Here is a 23,243-nt window from a genome sequence, read left to right as displayed (position 1 = left end):
GGACATTTTAGATGCTTTATGCCACTGGGCATATGTCTAAGAAAGAGGGGTACTACACTATACTGGTTGATGCAATTGATCCTGACTATCAAGGTATATTTGGCTTGCACAGTAGTGCAGGAAAGATTATGAAATTCAGGGCATTCTCCAGGGATTTTTCAGCATTTCTATGTTCCGTGGTAAAACTTAATGGAAGTCTATAGGAACCAAAGAAAGATAAAGTTACTTAGAATTCAGATCCTCAAGCAATAAAAGTTGGCATCATTCACTGAGTACAGAGTTTTGCCTGGCTGAGATACTGGCTGAAGGCAAACAGAACATGTTAAGGGTAGTGGAAAAAAATATAAATAACAACCGAGGCATCTTAACCTGTTAGAGCAATGAGATCAGCAGCGGCTCTGTGTATTTTCTTCCCTGTCTACTCTTTACATACTACTTAGTTTTTGTGTCCATTTATATTAATTTATTTTGATATATTAACATCTTTTTTCACATCTCTTTTTTATTTCATTTAAGTGTTATCAATAAGATTTAATTTTACAATTTAGTTTTTAATGTACAGATATTCAATATAGACTGTTACAGAATTTGAAAATCATACCACATCTCCCAGAGGGGTATATGGTGGCTAGTAATCAGGAATAAATATAATGGCTTTGGGGGCTTTAGTTATTCTTTTTGGGAATAGAATGAGTGAATCTTTATTTGTAAAGATAAAAAACATAAGTATGCTCCAGCTTTAATATGAAATTTAACCAGGGATAGGAAGGTGTGTCTGCATTGACTCTCAATAGCCAAGGGATGGACTCTGCTAGTTATTAGCTAGTGTTTTTCAACCCTAGGGATATCCTTCTATCCTTCTATGCTTCCATCCTTTAGGAGCTGAGCCTCTGAAATCTACTTAGATCCTTTACTAGCAGGTCCTTACCAGATGTTGACATAGACTAGAAGAAGAATAAGGGGCTTGCTCTCTGCTTTTTATTTCAACAATTGCTCTTGACCCTGAGAAGGCAGTACAGTTTAGCTTCCAGCTTTTTGTAAACACTCCCAGAATTAGCACCATCATTCCCCTTAAGAAGTATTAACACAGGGGCGCCTGGGTGGCTCAGTCAGTTAAGCATCTGACTCTTGATTTTGGTTTAGGTCATGATCTCAGGGATGTGAGATTAAGCTGCATGCTGGGCTCTGCACTAACAGTACAGAGCCTGCTTGGGATTCTCTCTCGCTCTGCCCCTCCCCTGCTCCTGCATGCACAAGCCTGTGCGCTCGCTCTCTCTCTCTCTCTCTCAAAAAAAGATAAGTTTCCACATATGTTGGGCTATATTCCCCTTCCAGGAAATCTTCTGTCACTGGTCCTGTAGAATGTTGCTAAACCCCAGAGGTTTTAGTACCAGCCGACTCACACCCGCTACTCAGAGGTTTGAGTTCCTGCGTCATGAGGCCCCTCTTCTAATATCACCTGGTAGCCTGAGGTACCAATACTAACTGAACAATATTTCCTTGTCAGACGTCTGAGGCCAGTTCCATGAAGGCCTCCCAAAAGCCACCAGACTCTAATATGTCTAACCATTTTCTTATCTTTCCTCCACCCTAGGAGTGGTACTGTTTCCTCCAGTACCTAACCCTTTATTCTTAGTTTTCTTTTTAATTCTCAAATCTATTTAATCTAATTAATATGACTACAATTTGTATTAAGTTCTCTCTGTTAAAATAACTGGCATTTTCTCTCACTGAATGCTGACCGATAGAAAACACACATGTGCACACATGCGTGCACACATCTCAGTTTTTGATAATAAACTATAGAAAATAAAGTTTATCATGACTAATTGGTCATGGGTTAAATATGGGTTTATATACAAAGTTAAGAAAAACCTATTCAGTAACTACAGAGTATACTCTGAAGACGTAAGACATAGGAGAGTATCAGAAATGCTTGATGTGTAATCAGATTTCATGCATTTTAGAGAAGAAAACACGTATTCATATACTCAAATTGTTCCAAACATAAGTTTTCTAATAGAGCACGCAATCCATTTTGAAATCAAAATTAAAATTGCATACCTCAGTTATACTAGCAAATTTTCTAGTGCTTAGAGTCCACATTGCAGACCTACACTGTTAGCTTTCCTGATCACTTTGCATCCTGATGATATAATAATCTATGAATGTACTCTTCTTTTTTTTTTTTGAGAAAGAGAGAGAGTGAGCAGGGATGGGATTAGAGGGAGAGGGAGAGAGGTTTTTTTTCTTTTTTTTTTTTTTACATTTATTTATTTATTTATTTATTTATTTTTGTCTAATAGTTTATTGTCAAATTGGTTTCCATATAACACTCAGTGCTCTTCCCCACAAGTGCCCTCCTCCATTACCACCACCTCCCTTCCCCTTCCCCTCCCCCTTCAACCCTCGGTTCATTTTCCAGCAATAGTACTGCTAGGGATTTATACATTTATTTATTTTTGAGCGATAGAGTGAGACAGAGTGTGAGCATGGAGGAGCAGAGAGAAAAGGAGACACAGAATCTGAAGGAGGCTCTAGACTCTGAGCAAGCAGTCAGCACAGAGCTGGATGTGGGGCTTGAACCCACGAACTGTGAGATCATGATCTGAGCTGAAGTCGGACACAACCAACTGAGCCACCCAGGAGCCCCCGGAGAGAGTTTCTTAAGCAAGCTCCATGCCCACCATGGGATCCAATGCTGGGATGGATCTCACCACCAAGAGATCATGACCTGAGGCTAAATCGAGAGTCAGATGTTTAAACCGACTGAGCCACTCGGGCGCCCCGATGAAATTTTCAATCCTATGTAGCAGTGCATGGCCTCAAAGATCAGAGCACACGTCAAATACCATGATTCAAGAGGATTTCCATTTTTCTTCCCTGTCCTGCCTCTGCATATACCCACAAGACTGACTGAGAAGGGAAGTACAACTCTTCCAAGTCAATCCTGCTGTAGTATTCGGGCAGCACGAGGTCTTCTGGATGGAACATGGGACCCCAGCAGCACTTGTGCCTTTCTTTATCTTTTCAATTCTGAGCTCTGACACTTATTCATGAACTTTGAGTGTTAGGTTTACACCACTCCTAGTTACCACTTCCTCTGATACCAATTTTTTCTGTCTTAGCTATTATTTCCGTCTCTCTCTGGATCCATTCCTCACTCCCTATGCTTTACTCCCGAGGTTTTGCTTGATTACTTTCATCCTGACACTTACCACTAACACCAGGATTGCCTTCCCTTTGTGGCTGAGAAAAGAGGAGAAAATTTACTTGTCATCACTCAGCTCTGCTTTCTGCTTAAAAGGTAAAAAACTTCACAAGAGAATATCATTCCCGATTTAACAATAAAAATAAGTCACAATTTAAAAATCACATTTTTGCCTCATCAGAGAGCTAGCATCAAAACAAAACCAGGCAAACTGACAGCAATGGGGGACGAGACATGGGGGGAGAGACAGGAAATGCGAGCTTTTTCAGCTCGCCACAATATGATTGGAAGGGGTAAAAGCCATACAGTTGGGTAAGGAGAAACCAGCTGATATGTTAACAAATTGATTAAGCTTCACATGAGCTATGGGACATTCCTGAGAATGCAAGAACAAGGAGAATATGTGACCAGTTACGAGCCTCTCCTGGATGCCGCTGGGAGGCAGAAGAAAGGACATGTTGGACCTGCTTAGGACCCATCTGCATTCTGGGCTCCAGGAGCGCAGGCTATTAACTGGCTGCTGGGGAGGGATAGGCAGACAACTTGCTCAGGTCTCAGATCCCCTTCTTTGATTTGAATAAATGACATCAGCTCCTGGGACACAGGGTTTCTCTACCCAGGTCCCTACCTTGTTGCCAGGAAGAGGGGCGGCCCCTGGGAGAAGAATAGGAACTCTCTGCCTCCAGGCCCCATGCTGTGCTGACAGGTGACAGACCCCCAGAAGATGAATCTTGAAGCTTGTATGGCCTTCTTTTTTCTTGCTGAGATTAAAGGCTTTTGCTATTCCTTTTCTTGAGCAGAAAGCACTCTTCTCAAAAACTTTTCTTCTTTTGATAAATATATGTAACTTTCTCCTTATAGATTGCTTCATATAAGATCTAGCTACAGAAAACTCCTTTTATTACTGCCGTTTTGACTACTTGGATTTAGTAATATGTCTTTCCTGAGCTTCCAAGAGATTCTCATGCTCACTGTTATCTGTAGATCATTGTGACACTTTGTACTTGACAATAGTTATCTTGGGCCTTCTTGACTCCAGGGGAGAAACAACATTTATTTTATACATCCTTGATTTTTCTGTTCTCTGCTTTGTCAGTTCTACATGCAGAAATTTTGTTTTGGTATTTTCGGAAATCTTTGTAATATCCAAAGTAACAATAAAACAAAGTCATATGACAAAAAAGGCATCTTATGATTGATTTGACAAATGAGGTTCTCAAGATTCCCTATAAATATTTTATACATCAGTTGTCATCCTCTGATTAGTTTTTCCTTTGGAAAAAAATATGGGATACTTTCCCCAAGACTTTCAGGCTTGAAGCCATGTATCTTTTTTCATAGTTTACCTTTTAAAGCATTTCAATGTGCTTCACATTTGATGCTTTTTCTCCCCTCTCATTTCCTTAGCAAATTTCTCTTAAATTATAAATTCAATCATGGGTCTTTTTTTTTAATTTTTTAATCTTTATTTTTGAGAGAGAGAAGGAGAGAGAGAGGGAGAGGGCAGGAGAGAGCGAGAGCACACGAGCAGGGGAGGAACAGAGAGAAAGGGAGACACAGAATCTGAAGCAGGCTCCAGGCTCTGACTGTCAGCACACAGCCCGGCATGGGGCTGGAACTCCTGACTGGAGAGATCATGACCTGAGCTGAAGTTGGATGCTTAAGGGACCAAGCCACCCAGGCACCCCTGTGGATCTTTTATTGTTTAAAAAAAAAAGCCATTCCCAACATTGTTTCTCTGAATACTTCCTTTCAAACAATTTGCTATCCTATTTTATTTTGTCATCACATTATTGAAAGCTTGGTCTAATGTGGCATTTTCAATTTCCGTTATGTTTCCCTTCTACTACCAGCTGTTTTGAGCTGAGTTATACAACCCCTGCTCCCCTTTGTACATTGAAATCCTAACCCCCAGCACCTCAGGATGTGACTGTGCTTGGTGCAAGGGTCTTTAAAGAGGAAATTCAGTTAAAATGAGATCATTATGTAGGTCCTCCAGTATGACTGATGTCCTTCGTATAAGAAGAGGAAATTAGGACACAGACATGTAGAGAAAGAAGGTCACATGAAGACTCTGGGAGAAGACGTGTATAAGCCAAGGAGACAGAAACTAACTAGCCAATACCTTAATCTCAGACTTCTAGCCTCCAGAAGTGTGAGAAAATAAACTTCTGTTCTACGATGATACTGTGTTATGGTGTCATGGCAGCCCCAGCAAACCCTAACATCCCCTTACAGGGAATGTCTCTGATGTAACTGCAGTGACCTTCTCAATGGTATGATGGTAGAACTGAAAGATAGGGATTTTCAAGTAAGATGAACAAAATTTTAGAATTTTAAATCTTATTTTAGTTGATTAGCAGCTCTGAAACTTCAGGTAAATATTTAGTCTTTCTGACCCCCAGTTTCCAAACTTGTAACAATGGGATGAGAGAGGTGCCTGGGTGGCTCAGTTGGTTAAGCATCTGACTTTGGCTCAGGTTATGATCTTGTAGTTTGTGGGTTCAAGCTCTGTGTTGGGCTCAGAGCCTGGAGCCTGCTTCAGATTCTGTGTCTCCCTCTCTCTCTGCCCCTCCTCTCTCAGCTCTGTCTCTCTCACTCTTTCTCTCTCAAAAATAAACATTAAATTTTTTTTAAGTAAAAAGGGGGTAATAACTACTCATTTTAAGTATTAAGAAAGATAGTATAAATGGAAATGGCTTACAGAATATTGAACAGATATTAATAAAAATTATGTTCTAGTTCTTACCCATTGTCCAACTAGCATGTTTCTTTAATTCAACAGGCTGCTGCTATATTGAATGACATATATTCAAAATAATTTATTTAATATTTTTCTCAAACCTTCCTCAAACTCTTTTCCATTCTTATCCTTCTAGTCAGCCCCTACCCTATTTAGAGCTGATGACCTCCCCTCACATTTCAGTGAGAAATTGGAAGTAATTGAATTAGAAGATCCTAATTTTTTCCAACATCAAATTTACAAATACACATGTATCTACATTCTATTTTTGTGTGTGTATCTCTTCAGGCATAAAGGAAGACCTATCCCTACTCATTAGAGGTCACTGAACAGGACCTCAAATCCCAAGGACCTTGCACTGGTAGATTTTCCCTTTCACTAGCATGTGTCTTCCTTTGTAGTTTTCCACTTCGAGTAGCATACAAACATTTTTTAATGTCCTCTTTCTCAAAAAAAGTTTCCGTTTTTTCTTTGATCCCATATCCCCTTTCCTGCTTTCCATCTCTCTTCTCTCTGCTCTTTTACTTGTCAAAACCTTTCAAAAGAGTTGTATAGAACCCACTTAATCTGGCTCCTGATGCTCCCGTTCTACTGAAACTGTTGCTGTTAGAGTCACAACTACCCTCATGTTTTTAGACCCCAAAACATGTTCTTTCTCTCCCTTCTGTATTAACCTTTTAAGAGCAATAGATACATTTTTTTTATTTCCTAATTTTTGCCTACATGGCTTTTGTGACCTATTTTCCCGGTTTCTCTCCTCCCTCATTAGCTAGTGATTCTCACCCTCCTTTGCTGGCTCATTGGTATCCATTCATCCTTTTGATAGGGTTTGCCAGACTGGGGCTTTTCTTCCTCATTCAGGGAAGAGGAGGATCTCTTCCTCCTAGGGGATCCTGGGAACCTGGGGGATCTCCCAGATTTCACTCCCATAATGTGAAATAATGCCTCTTTGCTAAAGATGACCCAATATGTGTCTTTCTTTCGAGTTCCATCCTCTAAGATCCAACAGACAACTTGGCAGTCTCTCTTGGGTATCTCATCACCATATCCAAAAGGGACCCTGATATATCCAAAAGAGAACTCTTGACTCCATTTTCTTTACTAAACTCATTACTTGCATAGTCTTTTCTACTTCAGTAATGGTCCTGTTGTCTTCCTCATGCTCCTAATTCTAAGAGTCATCCTTGATTCCACCTTTTTTTTCTTTTCAGCATAGGCTATATTTATATCCTTACCCAGTCCATTGACATATCCTGTTGATTTTACCTCTGAAATACATGTAGGCTCAGTCTCATTACCACAAGTTCCATCATTATGCATCTGGTTGAAATCACTATCACCTCCCATTTGGACTAGTGCAATACAGTAATTCATGTCCCTATTAAAGTTCTGGCCCCAACAACCCATTTGTCACAGAAGTCAGGATAACTTTTGAAAATGCCAATCTTCTTAAAATTATTTCAGTACTCTGATAAAATCATTTAAAGTCTCTCCACAATTCTTGGGCCTCCCCTGATCTCTGAGGATCTCTTTAACCTCATCTTGCACCGGGTTCCCTTTGTTTACCATCTTTCCCTTTGCTGGTGTCCCTGAGACAAGCCAAGTTCTTTTTTGCCATGGGAGCTTTGAATTTGTTCTTCTCACTTCTTAAAATATTTTCCCAAAAGAATTTTCTGGCTGATTCCTCATGAGACCAGTGTAAAGCTATAGTTCATTTCCTCAGAGAAGCCAGCCTATCAAAATTGGAAACTTTCCAAGTATTTCTTTATAAAATACATATTATATATCATATTATAATGATTAATTGAATTTTGTGCTTATTTCACTATTTCTTGGCTTATTTGTGTTTCCCCCCACTACAACATAAGCATCTTAATGACAAGGACCTTGTCTGTCTTGTAATTTTGTGTTAAGAACTTTCATATGCACTTATACAAATATCATATTAATTATCAAAGCTATAAATTCAGATAGCTACTAATATTAGCAGGATTTTATGGCTGAGAAAGGGAGGGCTTAGGGGACAATAAGCAGCTTGCCAGGAATCATGGAGCTCGATGGAGCAGACTTGGTATTCAAAATGAGGCACGTCTAATTCTAAAATCTGTGATATTAACCCATGACTTATTGCCTCCTAGTCTCCTGATTCTTGGGACTTTGACTTATTTTATAGTCATGCTCATCCCTTGGACCTAATAGTTGGTGCTATTGCAGTCATTTTGACCTTTGGCTCTCTAAATAATTATGGTAAGGACCTTCCAAGAGTCATGCTGTTTCTGCCTTCCTTGGTTAAATATCCCCTTGTCATGTTAAAAATCCCATTCTGTCTCTGGAACCTCCTGCTTTGCCCAACAAGACCTTGAAATACTTTTCCCTTCTATGCAGAAAACTGTGTCCTTGAGCAGGTCACCATCTCTGATCCCTGGTTTCCTTATTTGTAAAGTGAGGGTTTGGGATTGATCTTGGCATTCTCCTTCAGATTTAAAAATTCAGCACAAATGATGACTACTCATGTCTCTTTATCCTTTTTCATTTGGTATTTTTAAGTTATCAATACTTTAAGCAATTTAATTCCCCTAGTATTAAAACAAATTAATTCCACAAAGAGTTGGGAGATGTCCCACATTGTAGGAGGAACACTTTTTAGATTATTATAGTGCATGGCTTCTTCATCAGCTAATAGGGTACAATTCAATTCCCTTAGATTAATATTTTACTCCACCATAAAATGTTATTAATAGCCCAGAAGATGGCTGTCCACCTTAGAATTATCAGTTATATAATACTTTCGTAAGAATTTACTGAATATGTCCTATGTACCAGGGTCTGTGTTAGGTGCTAGACTCTGCTGGAGGCTAGAGATGATCAAGACACAGACCCTGTCTTCAAAGAGCTTCAAAGATTTATTGGGAGAGATAGACAAACCTACAAATGGTCTAACCAAAGCAGACGGATATAAAAGCTCAACTGAACAAGAGGAGCAGCAACAAAACCAGCGGTGGGAATACGGGTGAGAGTGACTATGACAGCATAACTGCTCCCTTGTTCTAGGGAATTAACACTCCTGCTTTAGAAAACAAACAGGGAACATTTTTAAAGCTGGTCACAATCCAACAATATGAAAGGAAACCAAGAAACAGCCATTCCTCCTCTGCCATCCCATCTGATTCCTAGAGCAGACTTTGAGACATTTCCCTGGCTTCTGAACTCACCTCCTTCTACAACCCCGGGATTTCTGCTGTCTGAGCAAGCTTCAGCCTCACAATCACCAGCAGGCAAGCAATCTGCTGTTCAGGCCCAAAGCTCCAGGGACCTGCCTTCTGCCTGGACTGTTTCTAGGCTGCCAAGTTGGCAAGGCACTGGCTTTAGGGGCATGTGGATCGGGGCAGCCTTCTCAGCAGGATGGCCCAGGGGATGCTTGGGGAGCCGAGTGGAGGGGAAGCCTCAGCAGGAAATGCTGCCAGCAAGTCTCTCCAAAAGATGTAATTAATCTGTAGCTGAGTTCTGAGGCAGGCTTGCCATCCCTGGAATGTTCTGCTTCCCTTTTGTACCTAGCTGGGATTCCCATGCACTCAAGAGACTGGCGATGAGATGAGACAGAACCGATGAGGTGTTATGAATACTGAGGAACACATGGATAACAGTGAATAAAGCACTGTGCAAGCTTTTAAAAAAGTTCCTTATATGCTACTCTTTTTACAACAACTAGTCATTTGTATAATATGTTATAGTTTTTAAAGTACAAATGGATATTTCTGTGAGGAAGGTAGTATTATTACTGCCATTTTACAAGAGGAAAATGAGACTGGGAGAGGTTGGGCAACCTTCCCAAGGTCACACAAGTATCATGAAGCAGAGCCAGGATGTGTTCACCAGCCTCTAACTCTAGAAGTCATGGTTCTTCCACTTGAGGACTTCTCTTCCACACTTAGAATCTAAAAGCTAGACCTTGAGCTCCTGCCTTCTCCATCTGCACCTCACTTAGTTTCTGAGTTAGTGCCTGGCAAGGCTGATTGAGAAGAGCTCCCACATCAGAGGAGGGTTGAAGATTTAGTTAAAATTGGGGCATCTGGATGGTGCAATAGGTTAAGCTTTCGACACTTGATCTCGGCTCAGGTACTGAGTTCATGAGTTTGAGCCCCTCATTGGGCTCCATGAGTGCTTAGGACTCTGTCTCTCCCTATCTCTGCCCCTCTCTTGCTTGCACCCTCTCTGTCTCTCTCAAAATAAATAAACAAAAGGAGAGAGAATAAGTTGAAACTATTGGCTTAAGCTTCTAAGCAGTCTAAATGGCAAGCCTACCCATTTCATTTTCAAAATTTTTTTAAAGTTTATTTTGAGAATGAGAGAGAGAGAGCATAATTGGGGAGGGGCAGAGAGAGGTGGGGAGAGAGAATTCCAAGCAGGCTCTGCACTGTCAGTGTGGAGCCTGATGTGGGGCTCAAACCCATGAACCATGAGATGATGACCTGAGCCAAAACCAAGAGTTGGGTGCTTAACCGACTGAGCCACCCAGGCACCCCTCCCTACTCCATTTTTGACCTTGTCTTTGTTTCCTTTCACAACCCCTGCACTGCGCTGCTCCCCACACCTTTCCAGTTTGAGCTTGCTAAGTCTTTTTTACCAACTTGTTCTTGGAATCGGCTCCATCAGCTTCACTAACCGTGCTTCTCAACTAATGCTCAAAATAACCGCAGCTCCTGCTCCTCTGTTGTGTGAAGCATATATATTCTTTATCTATATATACATTTCTTCTGCTCATCCTCTAAATTCTTTATGAAGAAGCATATAGAACAGGTTAAGAACATGGGTTCATATCCTGACAGATTACCTCTCTGTGCTTCAAGTCTGTTCCTCCCAAAGGTAAAAATGATAATGGCACTTAGCTGGTAGGGTTGCTGAAAGTGTTAAATGAGTCAATCCATGTGATACAGTTAGCATTTGGTGCACAGTAAGCACAGTTAGCTGTGTTTTTAGCATTTTACTCTGTTTTTAGACTATCATCTCTTTCCTAAAGTGTTTCTTGAACCTCATGTTTCTGTGTCTTTCTTGTTTTGGTCCCTATGAATTGAATGTTTTTATGTTAAAATTCACAAGTCAAAATCTGACTCATTCTTCATCAAGTCACTAAATCATAAGAAATTCCACACAAGGGAATCTAACAGCTGTTCACTGATTATCCACTGGGTGCCAGGCACTCTGCAAGGTGCCACAGATCCAAGGGCTAAAGAGAACAGCTCTTGTGGTCCTTACATGTTGGTGCTCTTTTCTTATCTTGCACATATTCTAGCCTATTAAACCACTATTACTAAACATGTTACATTTTGTTTTATGTTACTTAGTTATTTGCATAGCTCAACTGGGAAACATTAGGTGGAGGGAAGTAGTTCCAACGACTGCTGCATTCTCATGGCCTAATACAGCACAAAAAACAAAGAGGGTACTAATTTTTGAGTGAACAGATGAATGAAAAAATGCACGCAGAAGTGTGCTTGCTTTTTTTTTTTTATCCCCATGTGAGTCCTTCTTGAGTGAAGGAAAGGGAAATATTTCTAAATCTCCTTTTCTGTTGCGCTGACATTTATCCACAGGGCACCATTGGCACCGAAACTCTCTTCCTTCCCAAGGAAGTATAAGCATGAAAGCTCCTGATTCCATTGCTTAAACATCAGCTTTGCTTGATGGGTATTGGTTTAAAGTTTCAAATCCCTCTATTTTTGGCATGCCCCAAATCCGATCTTCTTAGAGAGAAAGAATATGTAACATACCAAACTAGTCTTTCTCTTAGGGTAACTGCTCCTCCATTCTCTCTTCTTGCCAGAAAGTTTTGTTTTTGTTTTTGTTTTTGTTTTGTTTTTTAAAACAAACCTGAGAACAGTTAGGGTCCCTTATCAGACCTTATTCTGAATGATAGAGAAAAAAAATTAACTATGAATTGGACTTTTTATCAGCTACCTATTAATCATAACTAAAAGCATGATTAAAATGTCACTAAGAAACCCATGAAAGCCCTGTAATTGCGCTAATGAATTCTATTATTATTTCTTCAAAAAAAACATCCAGAGTATAATAAAGTCCAGAAAGGACCTTGGAGCTTTGTGGCAATCCATTCTTTTTACGGGTAAAAATACTGAGGAACAAGAAACTAAGCACACTGATGTTAAGAACAAAAGAATAAATTAAAAAGGCTATTTAAAAACAACTTAGGTGCCTAGGTGGCTCAGTCTGCTGGGCTGCGGACTTTGCCTCAGGTCATGATCTCACAGCTCAAGAGTTTGAGCCCCACTTCAGGCTCTGTGCTGACAGCTCAGAGCCTGGAGCCTGCCTCCAATTCTGTGTCTCCCTCTCTCTCTGCGCCTTCCCCATTCATGCTCTCTCTCTGTCTCTCTGTCTCTTAGAAGTAAGTAAACATTAAAAATAAAGAGCTTCTGAAGTGAAAAGCGTACCATTAAAACTTAAAAGATAATGTTAAAATGCAGGAGATATTTGTAATGTTTATGACAAAAGGGCTAACTTTTAAAAATATAATGAAAAACCTATGCAATTTACTAATGAAATGCAAAACAATCCTCTCCTAACATAAAATAGCAAAATATGTCAAGAGATTTTAAGGAAAAAAATTCTATAATATGTGTAGGAAATAGAGAAATTCAAATGGATATATTTCTAATCTTCAGAGTAGCAGAGGCTTATAGAGTTGATGACATCTCAGGCAGGTGAGGGGAGAAGGTGGTGGAAAAACTTTCATTCTCTAATTTTGGAAAATAGGAAAGGAATAAATTTGCATGTACAGATATGGAAACATATCTAAAATTATTAAGTAGGAAAAAAGTACAGAATTATTCATATATACAATTCTTCAGTGTATATCAGAATGGTGGAACGAAGCTTCTCTTAATCTGTTAATTTGTTCCTTTTTCTACTTTTCTAAATTTTCTAAATGGCAAAAGAGATATTAAGTCATTTCCCCTAATCTGCTCCTTTATATTATCTTTATTTTCTTTAAGAAAAAACAAAAATAAAATATTTCAATATCGTTTTTAAAAGAAGTCTTTCAAAGAAGCCAAGTATAGTTCAGGGCCCTCAAATCTGATGTTAATCTTGATGCTGTTTATTGGAACCTGTTCTCTGGCCTGGCTAAATAAAGTTTCTTCAACATGATTTCCTCTATCTTATGATATACCAATTTTGCTCCCTATGTATGACATACACTTCTTTACCTTCCTTGTCATATCTTTAATTTCTCCCCGTCTTCAAGAATAAGTCAAAGGATAGCCTTTTCTAGAAAGCATTTAATTTTCAAGGCTTGTCCTCTCTGAAATCATACATCTCTCATATTTTTTTATAGGCTGTACTACATTGCTATGGTTATTAATTTTTTCTGTCTTTTTGAAAGACTTTCAGTACCTGAAGGTCAGGACTTTTTATTCATTTCAACAAATAAGACAGGAATCATAGCTGACAATGGTATGTGGAATATAGTAAAAACTTTAAATGTTTGATGAATGAATTACCTTTTAATGATGATGATTTATCCTTAACCTAAGAGCAATCAGTACACTTATATTTCAGATCCCCAGGGAATTGCCCATCGTGGTGAAGAACCTAGTTCTGTAGTAAGACTACATTGTTTAACCTTCAACTGTGTCTTTTACCAGCTACATAATCTGCATATTAAATCCATATATATATTAAATCTATAAAGTAGGGACAATACTAGAAACTATGTTATAGTCTTATTTGTGTGAAATGAATGAAATAGAACTTAAAAAGAGTTTAGAGTAGTGCCTTGAATATAGTAAAAACTAAATGTATATTATCTTTTAAAACTGTAATATTAAGTCCATTCTCTAATTTTTAAGCGATAGAATTGGAATTACCTTAAGTCTTTATTTTTCAACATCAGCACATTGTTTTAAAAGTTTACTTATTTATTGGGGTGCCTGGGTGGCTCAGTCTGTTGAATGTCTGACTTTGGCTTAGGTCATAATCTTATGGTTTGTGAGTTCAAGCCCCACATCAGGCTCTGTGCTGACAGCTCAGAGGCTAGAGCCTGTTTCAGATTCTCTGTCTCCCTCTTTTTCTGCCCCTTTTCCACTCATGCTCTATCTCTCAAAAAATGAATAAACATTAAAGAAAGTTTAAAAAAATAAACAAAAGTTCATTAATTTATTTTGAGAGAGAAGGAGAGAGAACATGAGCAGGAGAGGGGCAAAGGGAGAGGGAGAGAGAGAATCCCAAGCAGGTCTGCACTGACAGAGCAGAGCCTTGAACTCACGAACCATGAGATTGTGACCTGAGCCTAAATCAAGTGTTGTACACTTACCTGACAGAGCCCCACTCTGTCACTCAGACTCAGGCACCCCAGCATTGGCACATTTTGATGACAGATTACTTGACAACTAGAATCTTATGAATTTCTCTTCACATGAGCTTTGAGGCTTATTTCCATGTTTTGGATGCCAAACTTGCATTTTCTTCTTCCTTGTACACTTTTTTTTATTTGTGACTGGTTTCAATGAGATAGAAGTGTGTGCTTCTGATCCTTGACTATTCATTCTTGTCGAGTGGGCCTGCCATTCTTCAAGGTTCAGCTCTTCTGCCATCCTTTTATGTAGCTATCTAAGAATGTCTCCTATGATCGTGCATGAATCAGAATGTACTATAGTTATATACTGGTTTATATTTCCCACTAGACTGTGTTCTTTCAGACCAGTGATCTTGTCTCATTATTGTTTCCTCATTGCCTGGTGCCAGGCCTAACAGTCTAGAAACATGCTAAAATTTGAGACCTATTCATAGCATTAAATGATTATATTTTGCTTTTTAAGTCTTGCAAAACAAATTCCTTTGTTAAAATGGCTTCTCTGTAGTACCTTTTGCAGCTGTGGCAAATGTGGCTTGCAAACTTTGTTCTCAATCATTTGTTCACTTGATAGAAATTAATTATACACTTACTAGTAATATGATAGACAAAACACTGTGAGAAAAACAAATATACAAGGCATGGGTCTGACTGTTAAGTAGTTCACAGATCAGTGAGAGAGACAAAGCACAAATAAGTAACAACATAATCAAGAAAGATATAAATGATGTGTTTAAAATAAAGGGCAGGAGAGAATGTGGTATGAATTAATCGATGGAGGCAGTGGTGTGCTGGTCATTATTAACAACCAGCTCTCAAAATAAAAGTCTTGATTCGTAGCATTTGCCAGTTTCATGGTATAAATACTCCTACCATAGCTAATTTCAAACTATAGCTTGAGGTCACTAAAGCAAAATCGGGAAAAAATATCCATATTAGATCTTGCTAGCCAGTGTGGGCTGGCTCTAACACACTCTGGATGTGAGAGATGGTTACAGACAGAAATGGTCTGGGTAGACTTCATGGAGGAGGTGAAGGTTATATAAAAAGATAACTAAAGGAAAATATATTCCAGGCTTGAAGAATGGTATAAATAATGCATAGAGACAGGAAGGAATGTGGAATATTTCATAAAATATACTCAGCACATAGTAGGTAGTCAATAAATATATTTGTGAAGCGTTGAATGGCAGTGAATGGACAATCTGATTGAGAAGAGGCTTGAGGGGGAGGAGAGTTCAGGTGATAGAGTAGCATGTGGCAATCCACAGCTGTGTATCCTTCGTGACGGTGCTTTTCCTTCCCTCTCCCTCCCCAGAATCTTAATCACCTTGGCTCGATGGGCTGAATGAGAAACTACTCTGACATTTATTTATTATTATTATTATTATTATTATTATTATTACTTCAGAGAGACAGTAGGGGTAAAGGGGCAGAGGGAGAGAGAGAGAGAAAACCCACCCTGTTGGCACAGAGCCTAACACAGGGCTTGACCTCATGACCGTGGGATCATGACCTGAGCTAAAGTCAAGAGTCAGACTCTCAACCAACTGAGAGTCACCCAGGTGTCCCTATTTGCTTATTATTTTAAAGTTATTCTCATAACCATAGAGATATCTAATAGCAAGATAGGATTAGCAGATAATTCTAAGAGGGCAGAAAATTTAAAATTTTAATTTTCAGGGTGGCAGAATGGCCTAAAAGCCATATACCTGCATCATGGTCTTATCTCTGTTAAGCAAACACGCCTCCAGACACCGAATTCAATTATAGTATTTTCTATAAATATAGATAGAAGCAAGCTAGCCAAAGATCAACTGTTGTTGTTGTTTAATCTCTTTTCTGGTATATGAATGTGGAATTCTGTGGTTTGTCAGGGGTCACCAAACTTTTTCTGGAAAGGGCCAGAAACTAAATATTTTCCACTTTGTGGGCCATATGGTCCGAAAGTCACAACTACTCAACTCTGTCCTTGTAGCATAAAAATAGCCATAGACAATATAAATGAATGACATGGCTCTGTTCCAGTAAATCCTTATTTATAAAAAAAAAAAAGGCAGGAGACAGACTAGGGCATCAGTCTAGGAAATCTAGAATTCTTTAAACTACATGGGGCACTAAAGATCAAAAAATGCTCAAAATTCACAAGTACATTATGATTTTAAAATGACTTCATAAAAAGAGTTCAATCTATGTTTTCTGGTAAGATGTTTTTCTAAGCGTTCTTCTCCCTTCTTTATATATGGGTATAGGTAGTTATGGAATCATATTGGTCTCAAAATTTTAGTGCTTATACACTTACTTAAAAACTGATTTCTATATAAAATTGACTTGGGAAATTACTTAATTCCTATAATATTAGAGTAGTCATGAAGGCAATAAAAATCTGCCTACTAATCTTCCAAGCTAGTGGTCACTTTTTAAAAATGTTTTATTTTTGAGAGAGAGAAAGAGTGTGTGCATAAGCAGAGAGGAGAAGAGAGAGAGGGAGACACAGAATCTGAAGCAGGTGCCAGGCTCTGAGCTGTCAGCACAGAGTCCTGATGAGGGGCTCCAACCTGTGAACCACAAGATCATGACCTGAGCCAAGTGGGACACTTAACTGACAGAGACACCCAGGAGCCCCTAGTGGTTGCTTTTTTAAACTGTTAGTATGTCCATGTTCCTGGGAAAATGGTTGGGTTAGAAATGGTGATAATATGTGCAAAAAATCTAATTTTCAGTTTCAGTTTCTCTAAGAGAGGAAAAATAGACCTTGTTATATTTACTAAAGAGAAGGAAAGTATTACCTTAATGGCAGGTATAAATCTATGCCCTTTATTCATTGGCTGTTGTGAGAAAATTACCTGAGAGGGGACCAAAAACAAAATCCTATATTCATCTGTCACAGTTCAATGCTTTATTTCCTCCTTCATTCTTGAAGAATTCCAGAAACAGACAGCTGACCTTCCTCTATGTACTTTCTCTTCTGCTATCATTATGTGTGATTAAGTCTAAAATCTTTATGGAAAAGCCATTGCACATGTAATGGAAGAGAGGTAACAAGGGTGAAAAAGGCTCCAGGAGAATTAAATCACATTAAAGAAGATGGTTGAGCCATAGTGCATCATGTCTGGAGAATTAATCATATAATGCTCAGGCCAAGGCTGAGATCAAAAACTATATCTGCTTCTATGTGTGGGTCTGAAGTTGGAAAAGAAGAAATCACAATAATATTGCCAGAGAAAAAAAATTGTTTGAAGAGAGATGTAGCATATTTGGGTCCTGCCCAGATGGCCTTAGATCCCTTGTGCCAGCGTCTCTGCTTTTACATGCTTCACCTCTAACCACAGGGGTGTGCAACCTTCAGAAGACCCTTGGACAGTGGAGCCACATAGCCTGTCTGGAATGGACTAGAGCCTGGGACCTTGACAACTCCCTCAGGGAAACCTGTAACCGATGGCTATCTGATACGGCAATACAAAAACTCAGTACTGTTGTGTTAAGGCAAGACAAGTTGGGGTGTGCTTTGCACTCTACCAAAATCTGGCTGAGTCTGAGACTTCAGCTGACATTGTACTCTAATTTGTCTTTTTTTCCCCTTCTTATTTTGCTTTACCCACACCCTTAGTGGTGTCTCTTCAGTAAAACACTTAAATAAAAACATTTGCACCCAACTCCTTACTTTAGGGTCTGTTTTTGGGAGAGCCAGATCTGAGGAAACTACCATAATTTCTTAGCTTTTATATAAATAGCTAAAGTCCTACTATATTTAACACCTATAAGCATATAGTTTGTGAAAAAGTGTCAACCAACCTGTCAACAAATGCATGGTGAAGAAGAAAAACGGGATCGTTGGCAGATCCCTGTACCTGAGACATTGTTCCATTCATATAGATGTGCAAGGCATTGTGCATACTGCTTTGAGAGGCATCTGCGATCCCAGTAAGTGGACTAGCAAATCCTGTTGGTAAACAGAAAATTGAAAAGAAAAAATCAGTTGGCTCTAATAATTGAAAATTGCAGGATTATCTCATTTGGTTTATAGCTACACTTGAGAATTTAATTCAAAGTAATAAAATTCATGCTGTACTGGAATCCCTAACATTTAATAAATGGTGGAACTGATGGGTGTTAATCTGGGGACAGGGAACTGATTTACCAGATGGACTAGGCAGAGCCAATTGTGTTCCCTCCTGATGCTTCTGCTATTACTTTTCCTCTGGATACTGATAAGTAGTAGTAACCTTTCTGTAATAATCCGCATGGTCACTCTCACTAAGAGCAGATCTTTCCAGCCTTTTACATGTCTCCTTGCTTTCTAGTTCTGGTGGTTACTTTTAATTTTGGTTTCTGGTTCCAGAGGAAACATGAAATGTATGGTCTTTCACATCACAGTCTGGGGGACATCATCAGGTCAGAATGTGTTAGATTTTGCAAACTATTTATTTCAAAGTTAATCAGGACTCAATTAAATGGTTCCTTTTATTGCATCACAAATAGTAACAGTGGGAATATAATAAGAATAAGAGATATTATTTTCATAATAATAACTGTGCTAAATGCTTTTGGCAATATATAGTCTCCAAACTTTATAGCAACTCTGCCAATTACAAATTATTAACTCCATTGGAAAGAAGAGAAAACTGAAAGTCAGTGAAGTTGAATTTTCTTAGGCTACACAGGTAGTGGTAGAATTGGGATTTTAACCTTTATCAATTAAAATATAGATCTTAATTCAAGGTCTGAGCTCTTTTTATTTTGTGTTTTCTTTTGTACAGTACCTGGGAAGAGCAAGAGTATGATAGTTTAGAGTCCATGCAGACAAAACATAAAACATAAGTAAAACTCAGATTCAGAACCATATAAGGAAGTTAATTTATCAAAGTTAAATTGTAAAATAGCAACCTAGTTGGGGCAGTAAAAGCTCAGGGAACTTAGAAATATCAAATAGAAACTGTAAATGATGATGATGATGATGATGATAAAGGTAGATACACACAGTGAGGGCACTAACTATCATTTGAAAAGGGAAGTTCTAGAAAATTTTATCCATTTAGGTTTATTTTGTTGTCAACCTCTTCATTTTTTAAAGTTCATTTATTTATTTTGAGAGAGGGAGGGAGGGAGAGAGAGAAAGAACATGAGCAGGGGAGGGGCAGAAAGAGAGAATGCCAAACAAGCTTTGTGCTGCCAGCTCAGAGCCCAATGAGGGGCTCAAACTCATGAACCACGAGATCATGACCTGAATGGAAATCAAGAGTTAGACGCTTAACCAATGAGCTGCCCAGGCCCCCTTACCTCTTTATTTTTAGAGGTGCAACTCTTGACTTTCACAATCGATGCTTTTGGCTCTTCCACCACTGTGGCTCACAAACAGTATTTCTCCCTCTCAGTTTGTGATTTTTTAATTTTCTTTTGAGCTTTTTGTACTCATTCTTAGAGACCATCCCAAGCCCCGCTCCCACTGGAAGCTTAGCCTAAGTACATGCATTTCCATTCGCTCTTGCCTATGAAAGTTTTATGATTATATACATTATATATGTATTATATACATATCCATCCCTTACTATATACAGGGATTTTTCTAAGAGCCTGACATGATGAATTTCATATACTCTTCAGAGAAGTCCTATAAATTAGGTACCTTTATCATCTCCATTACATAGACTTGAAAAAGGGGCTTAGAGAGGTCAAGAAACTTGTCTGTAATTAAAAAATAAATCAGAGAAATTAGGGTTGGGACACAAGCTAGTTTTATTCTAGAGCTCAGGCTCTTGAATGCAGTGGTTTACTGCCTTTCCTATGCAGCAATAAATCACACATCATGGAGAACAAAGTTCTGTAGAGCAATGGTCTCTGAGCTTTTATCCTAGAGTAGCACCAGATGAAAGTTTTAAAACTATGTCTTATATATGCTCTCACATATTTTTAAGTAGATTCCAGATTATTTTAATCATAGTTGTAAATACTTTCAGAGGATATAACTTCAGAGATATTGCAAATAGCACAAATTTAAAACTAAAAATTAATACCACATTAAAAATATATCCATCTTATTCACTATCATCCATGTCAAAAATCCCTAAGCAAACTCTATTATCTGAAAATTTATGAGGTTTTCTTTTTTGACTTCATTTCATATTTTAATTCTACTTTCCCTTAAAAACATACCAAATGTTATATGTTGTGCTTGATTTAGAAAAACAGATTTTTGCAGTGAAAATAGGTATAAAAATTAAAATTGCATTTTAAAAATGTCATGTGAGCATTAATCTAATATAGTTTAATTTATCATTAAACATTTTAGCCATAGCAACCTATCAGAATCATATCAATATATTAAAATATTTTATAAAATATGAAATATAAAACAGTTTAGTGAAAGTTTGTTTCTTTGTAATATTGGTGAAAGATTGTTAATTAAAAATTAATTCAGTTTTCCATGGATTAATACTAGAAAGGATAAAGTTTAACATAAATTTATTCTAAATTTCAAAAACTAAATCTAGGTCCTGAGGAAATTTTGTTCTCAAAAATAACTACTTGGGAAAAAAAGATTTCTTACAGTAATTTCACTTAGTTATTTGAATACTATTTTAGTTATATACTAAAAATGACACACTGACCCATCATCAAATAATCTGATCCATCAGCTGCAACTCAACCAAGAATTTTTCATGAAAGCAATCTTATAAATTTTGAATTTATTTACAAATCATTCAACTTGCAAGACATTTGCTACCTAATTATTAAAGTCATGCCCTTTAGAAACACTGGCACCAATACTTTGAATTCTCTATCTGTGTGACACCCTGTAGGTTTTTGCCCCTTCTGAAAATGTACTTTTTTTGAGTATGGATGCAGGATGTGTGAGAAGAAGGTGTTTCTTCTGAAAAGTAGGAAAAGGGGGATTGTAAATGAGGCAGAGGTAAAGGAGAACCTTCAGGAGCCTTTCCATTCAAGATTCACTTTGGAACAATATATTTGGGAGGAGAATCTAGAAATAAATTTCTTTAACACTCTTTGTACCAGGCACCCTGTAGAAAGTCTTAAGTGAACGTGCAGTAGAGTGTCTATCCCAGTTTGAAGATACTACTATAGAGAAAAGATTGTTAGAGCTATGTAAACCCAGCTTTAAATTCCACATTCCTTACCAAAAGTATGACCTTTGTCAAGTTAACTTTTATTTTTTTTTTTTTTAATTTTTTAACATTTATTTATTTTTGAGAGACAGAGAGACAGATCATGAGCAGGGGAGGGGCAGAGAGAAAAGGGACACACAGAATTGGAAGCAGGCTCCAGGCTTTGAGCTGCCAGCACAGAGCCCAACGTGGGGCTCAGGAACTGTGAGATCATGACCTGAGCTGAAGCCAGATGCTCAACTGACTGAGCCACAAAGGTGCCCCAAGTTAACTTCTATTTTGAGCCTCAGTTTCTTCATTGGTAAGAGAGGGAATAATTGATCCTTGTCTGGTTCTGATGAGGAATAATTCTGAGAGCAGGTGTGAAGCATCTAGTATGGAATCTGGCACAAAACGGATGCTTCCTGAGTAGTACCTGTCATTTCTATCAGCTCATTGCTTTTGATCAATGGGTGCTCATCACGAGAGCTACAAGCCAAGAATATGAGGGCACTCCCCTGCTGGAATGTCTCTTTTGCCACAACTCCTCTCCATCAGGACCCATCCCAGCCCCAGATATTTCTCCACTACTTCAACTTCATTGCTTTATAGAAACCTGCTTGCTGCTTGCCTTTATCCAACATCAGGCGGATCTTAGAAAGTAGGATTGCCATTTTGACAGTGTTCTCAGCAAGGCTTGTGTTTCTCTACTCACTTCTTTGGCTAATTTTCCAGATACTGAATCTGGGAAAGCCTCCAAAGTTATTCAGAAAGGACAACTGAATGAGAAGCACATGGAATTTGTCAGAATATTGTGATATATGCTCAGAAATAGTTCAAAGATACAGGCTGAGCAAATATCCAATCTCCTTGTGACAGGCACTCGATTACTAATACAGATCATCTTATCATATTAACTCTTAAATGAACTGTGCATTTCTTGTCTCTTCAAATAGACTAGAAATGCCTTAGAAGTAGGGACCAAATCATTTGCTTTGATTTTCCACAGAGACAGAGACTCTCACATCTTTGTATTTAAAAGAAAACCAAATATAAAAACATGTCTCAGTTCTTCACTTATATCATTCTATAGATATTGGGAACGGGAAACACACATTTCTCTGCATAAAATCTTAAGGGACCCTCAGAAAGCTCTGCTCTGCTGCTTGTTAAGAGACAACACAGAGAAAAACATCATGGATGTGAATACTATGAAATTTTGAATAAATGATTTCTATTTTACTTCTTCACACAATTCATTATTTGGGCAGTAAATCACCTGGAAGAATAAGAAAGGATTATACCAATATCAACAGATGCTCTTGCTGAGATTTTTCAGTTCTCTTTTGGAAGTACAAGTCAAAGAGGAAATTCTAGGCTCCAAATAATAACAATTTATACTTGAAACTTTTGAAGTCTCTTTTACATAGGTGATCTCATTTGAACCCCGGGGTGACTTGTGATGTAAATAACATCATTGTCCCAATTTACAGATGAGAAAACTTAAATTCATAGAATTTACACATTTCTTAGTTAACACACCTACATTCAAGCTAGTAATTGAAGGAGTCAAGGAATCAAATATAGCTCTGATTGATTTAAAACCTGTGCTTTTTTCTGTACACTGCAGTTGGGTTTTATCTGTGCTGACTTGCCGATTCACCTTGGAGGCCTCTTTTTACTATGGACTACAACGTGAATTTATGAGCTTGCTGTTCACATCTACTAACAGCGAGGTGCAGAATGTGTTACTGTTTCATTCTTGTCCAAGGAAATCTAATAAGCCAGCAGGGACCTTGTTAGCAGTCGCTGATACCAAAA

At 38.2% G+C, this 23,243-nt stretch overlaps 1 protein-coding gene across 1 annotated transcript in view; it reads right to left on the bottom strand.

Moving 5' to 3' along the window:
* The window catches only part of TYR (tyrosinase), a 96,793-nt gene that overhangs the window by 37,530 nt on the left and 36,020 nt on the right, over positions 1 to 23,243 (bottom strand). The window contains exon 3 of the mRNA XM_029914688.1: positions 18,115 to 18,262. Within this exon, the coding sequence (XP_029770548.1) occupies positions 18,115 to 18,262 (148 nt within the window). The remainder of the gene's footprint in view (positions 1 to 18,114; positions 18,263 to 23,243) is intronic.

The sequence above is a fragment of the Suricata suricatta genome, chromosome 11, assembly GCF_006229205.1.
Source record: "Suricata suricatta isolate VVHF042 chromosome 11, meerkat_22Aug2017_6uvM2_HiC, whole genome shotgun sequence".
Taxonomy (NCBI): domain Eukaryota; kingdom Metazoa; phylum Chordata; class Mammalia; order Carnivora; family Herpestidae; genus Suricata; species Suricata suricatta.
This window is presented reverse-complemented; position numbering and strand designations above follow the sequence as displayed.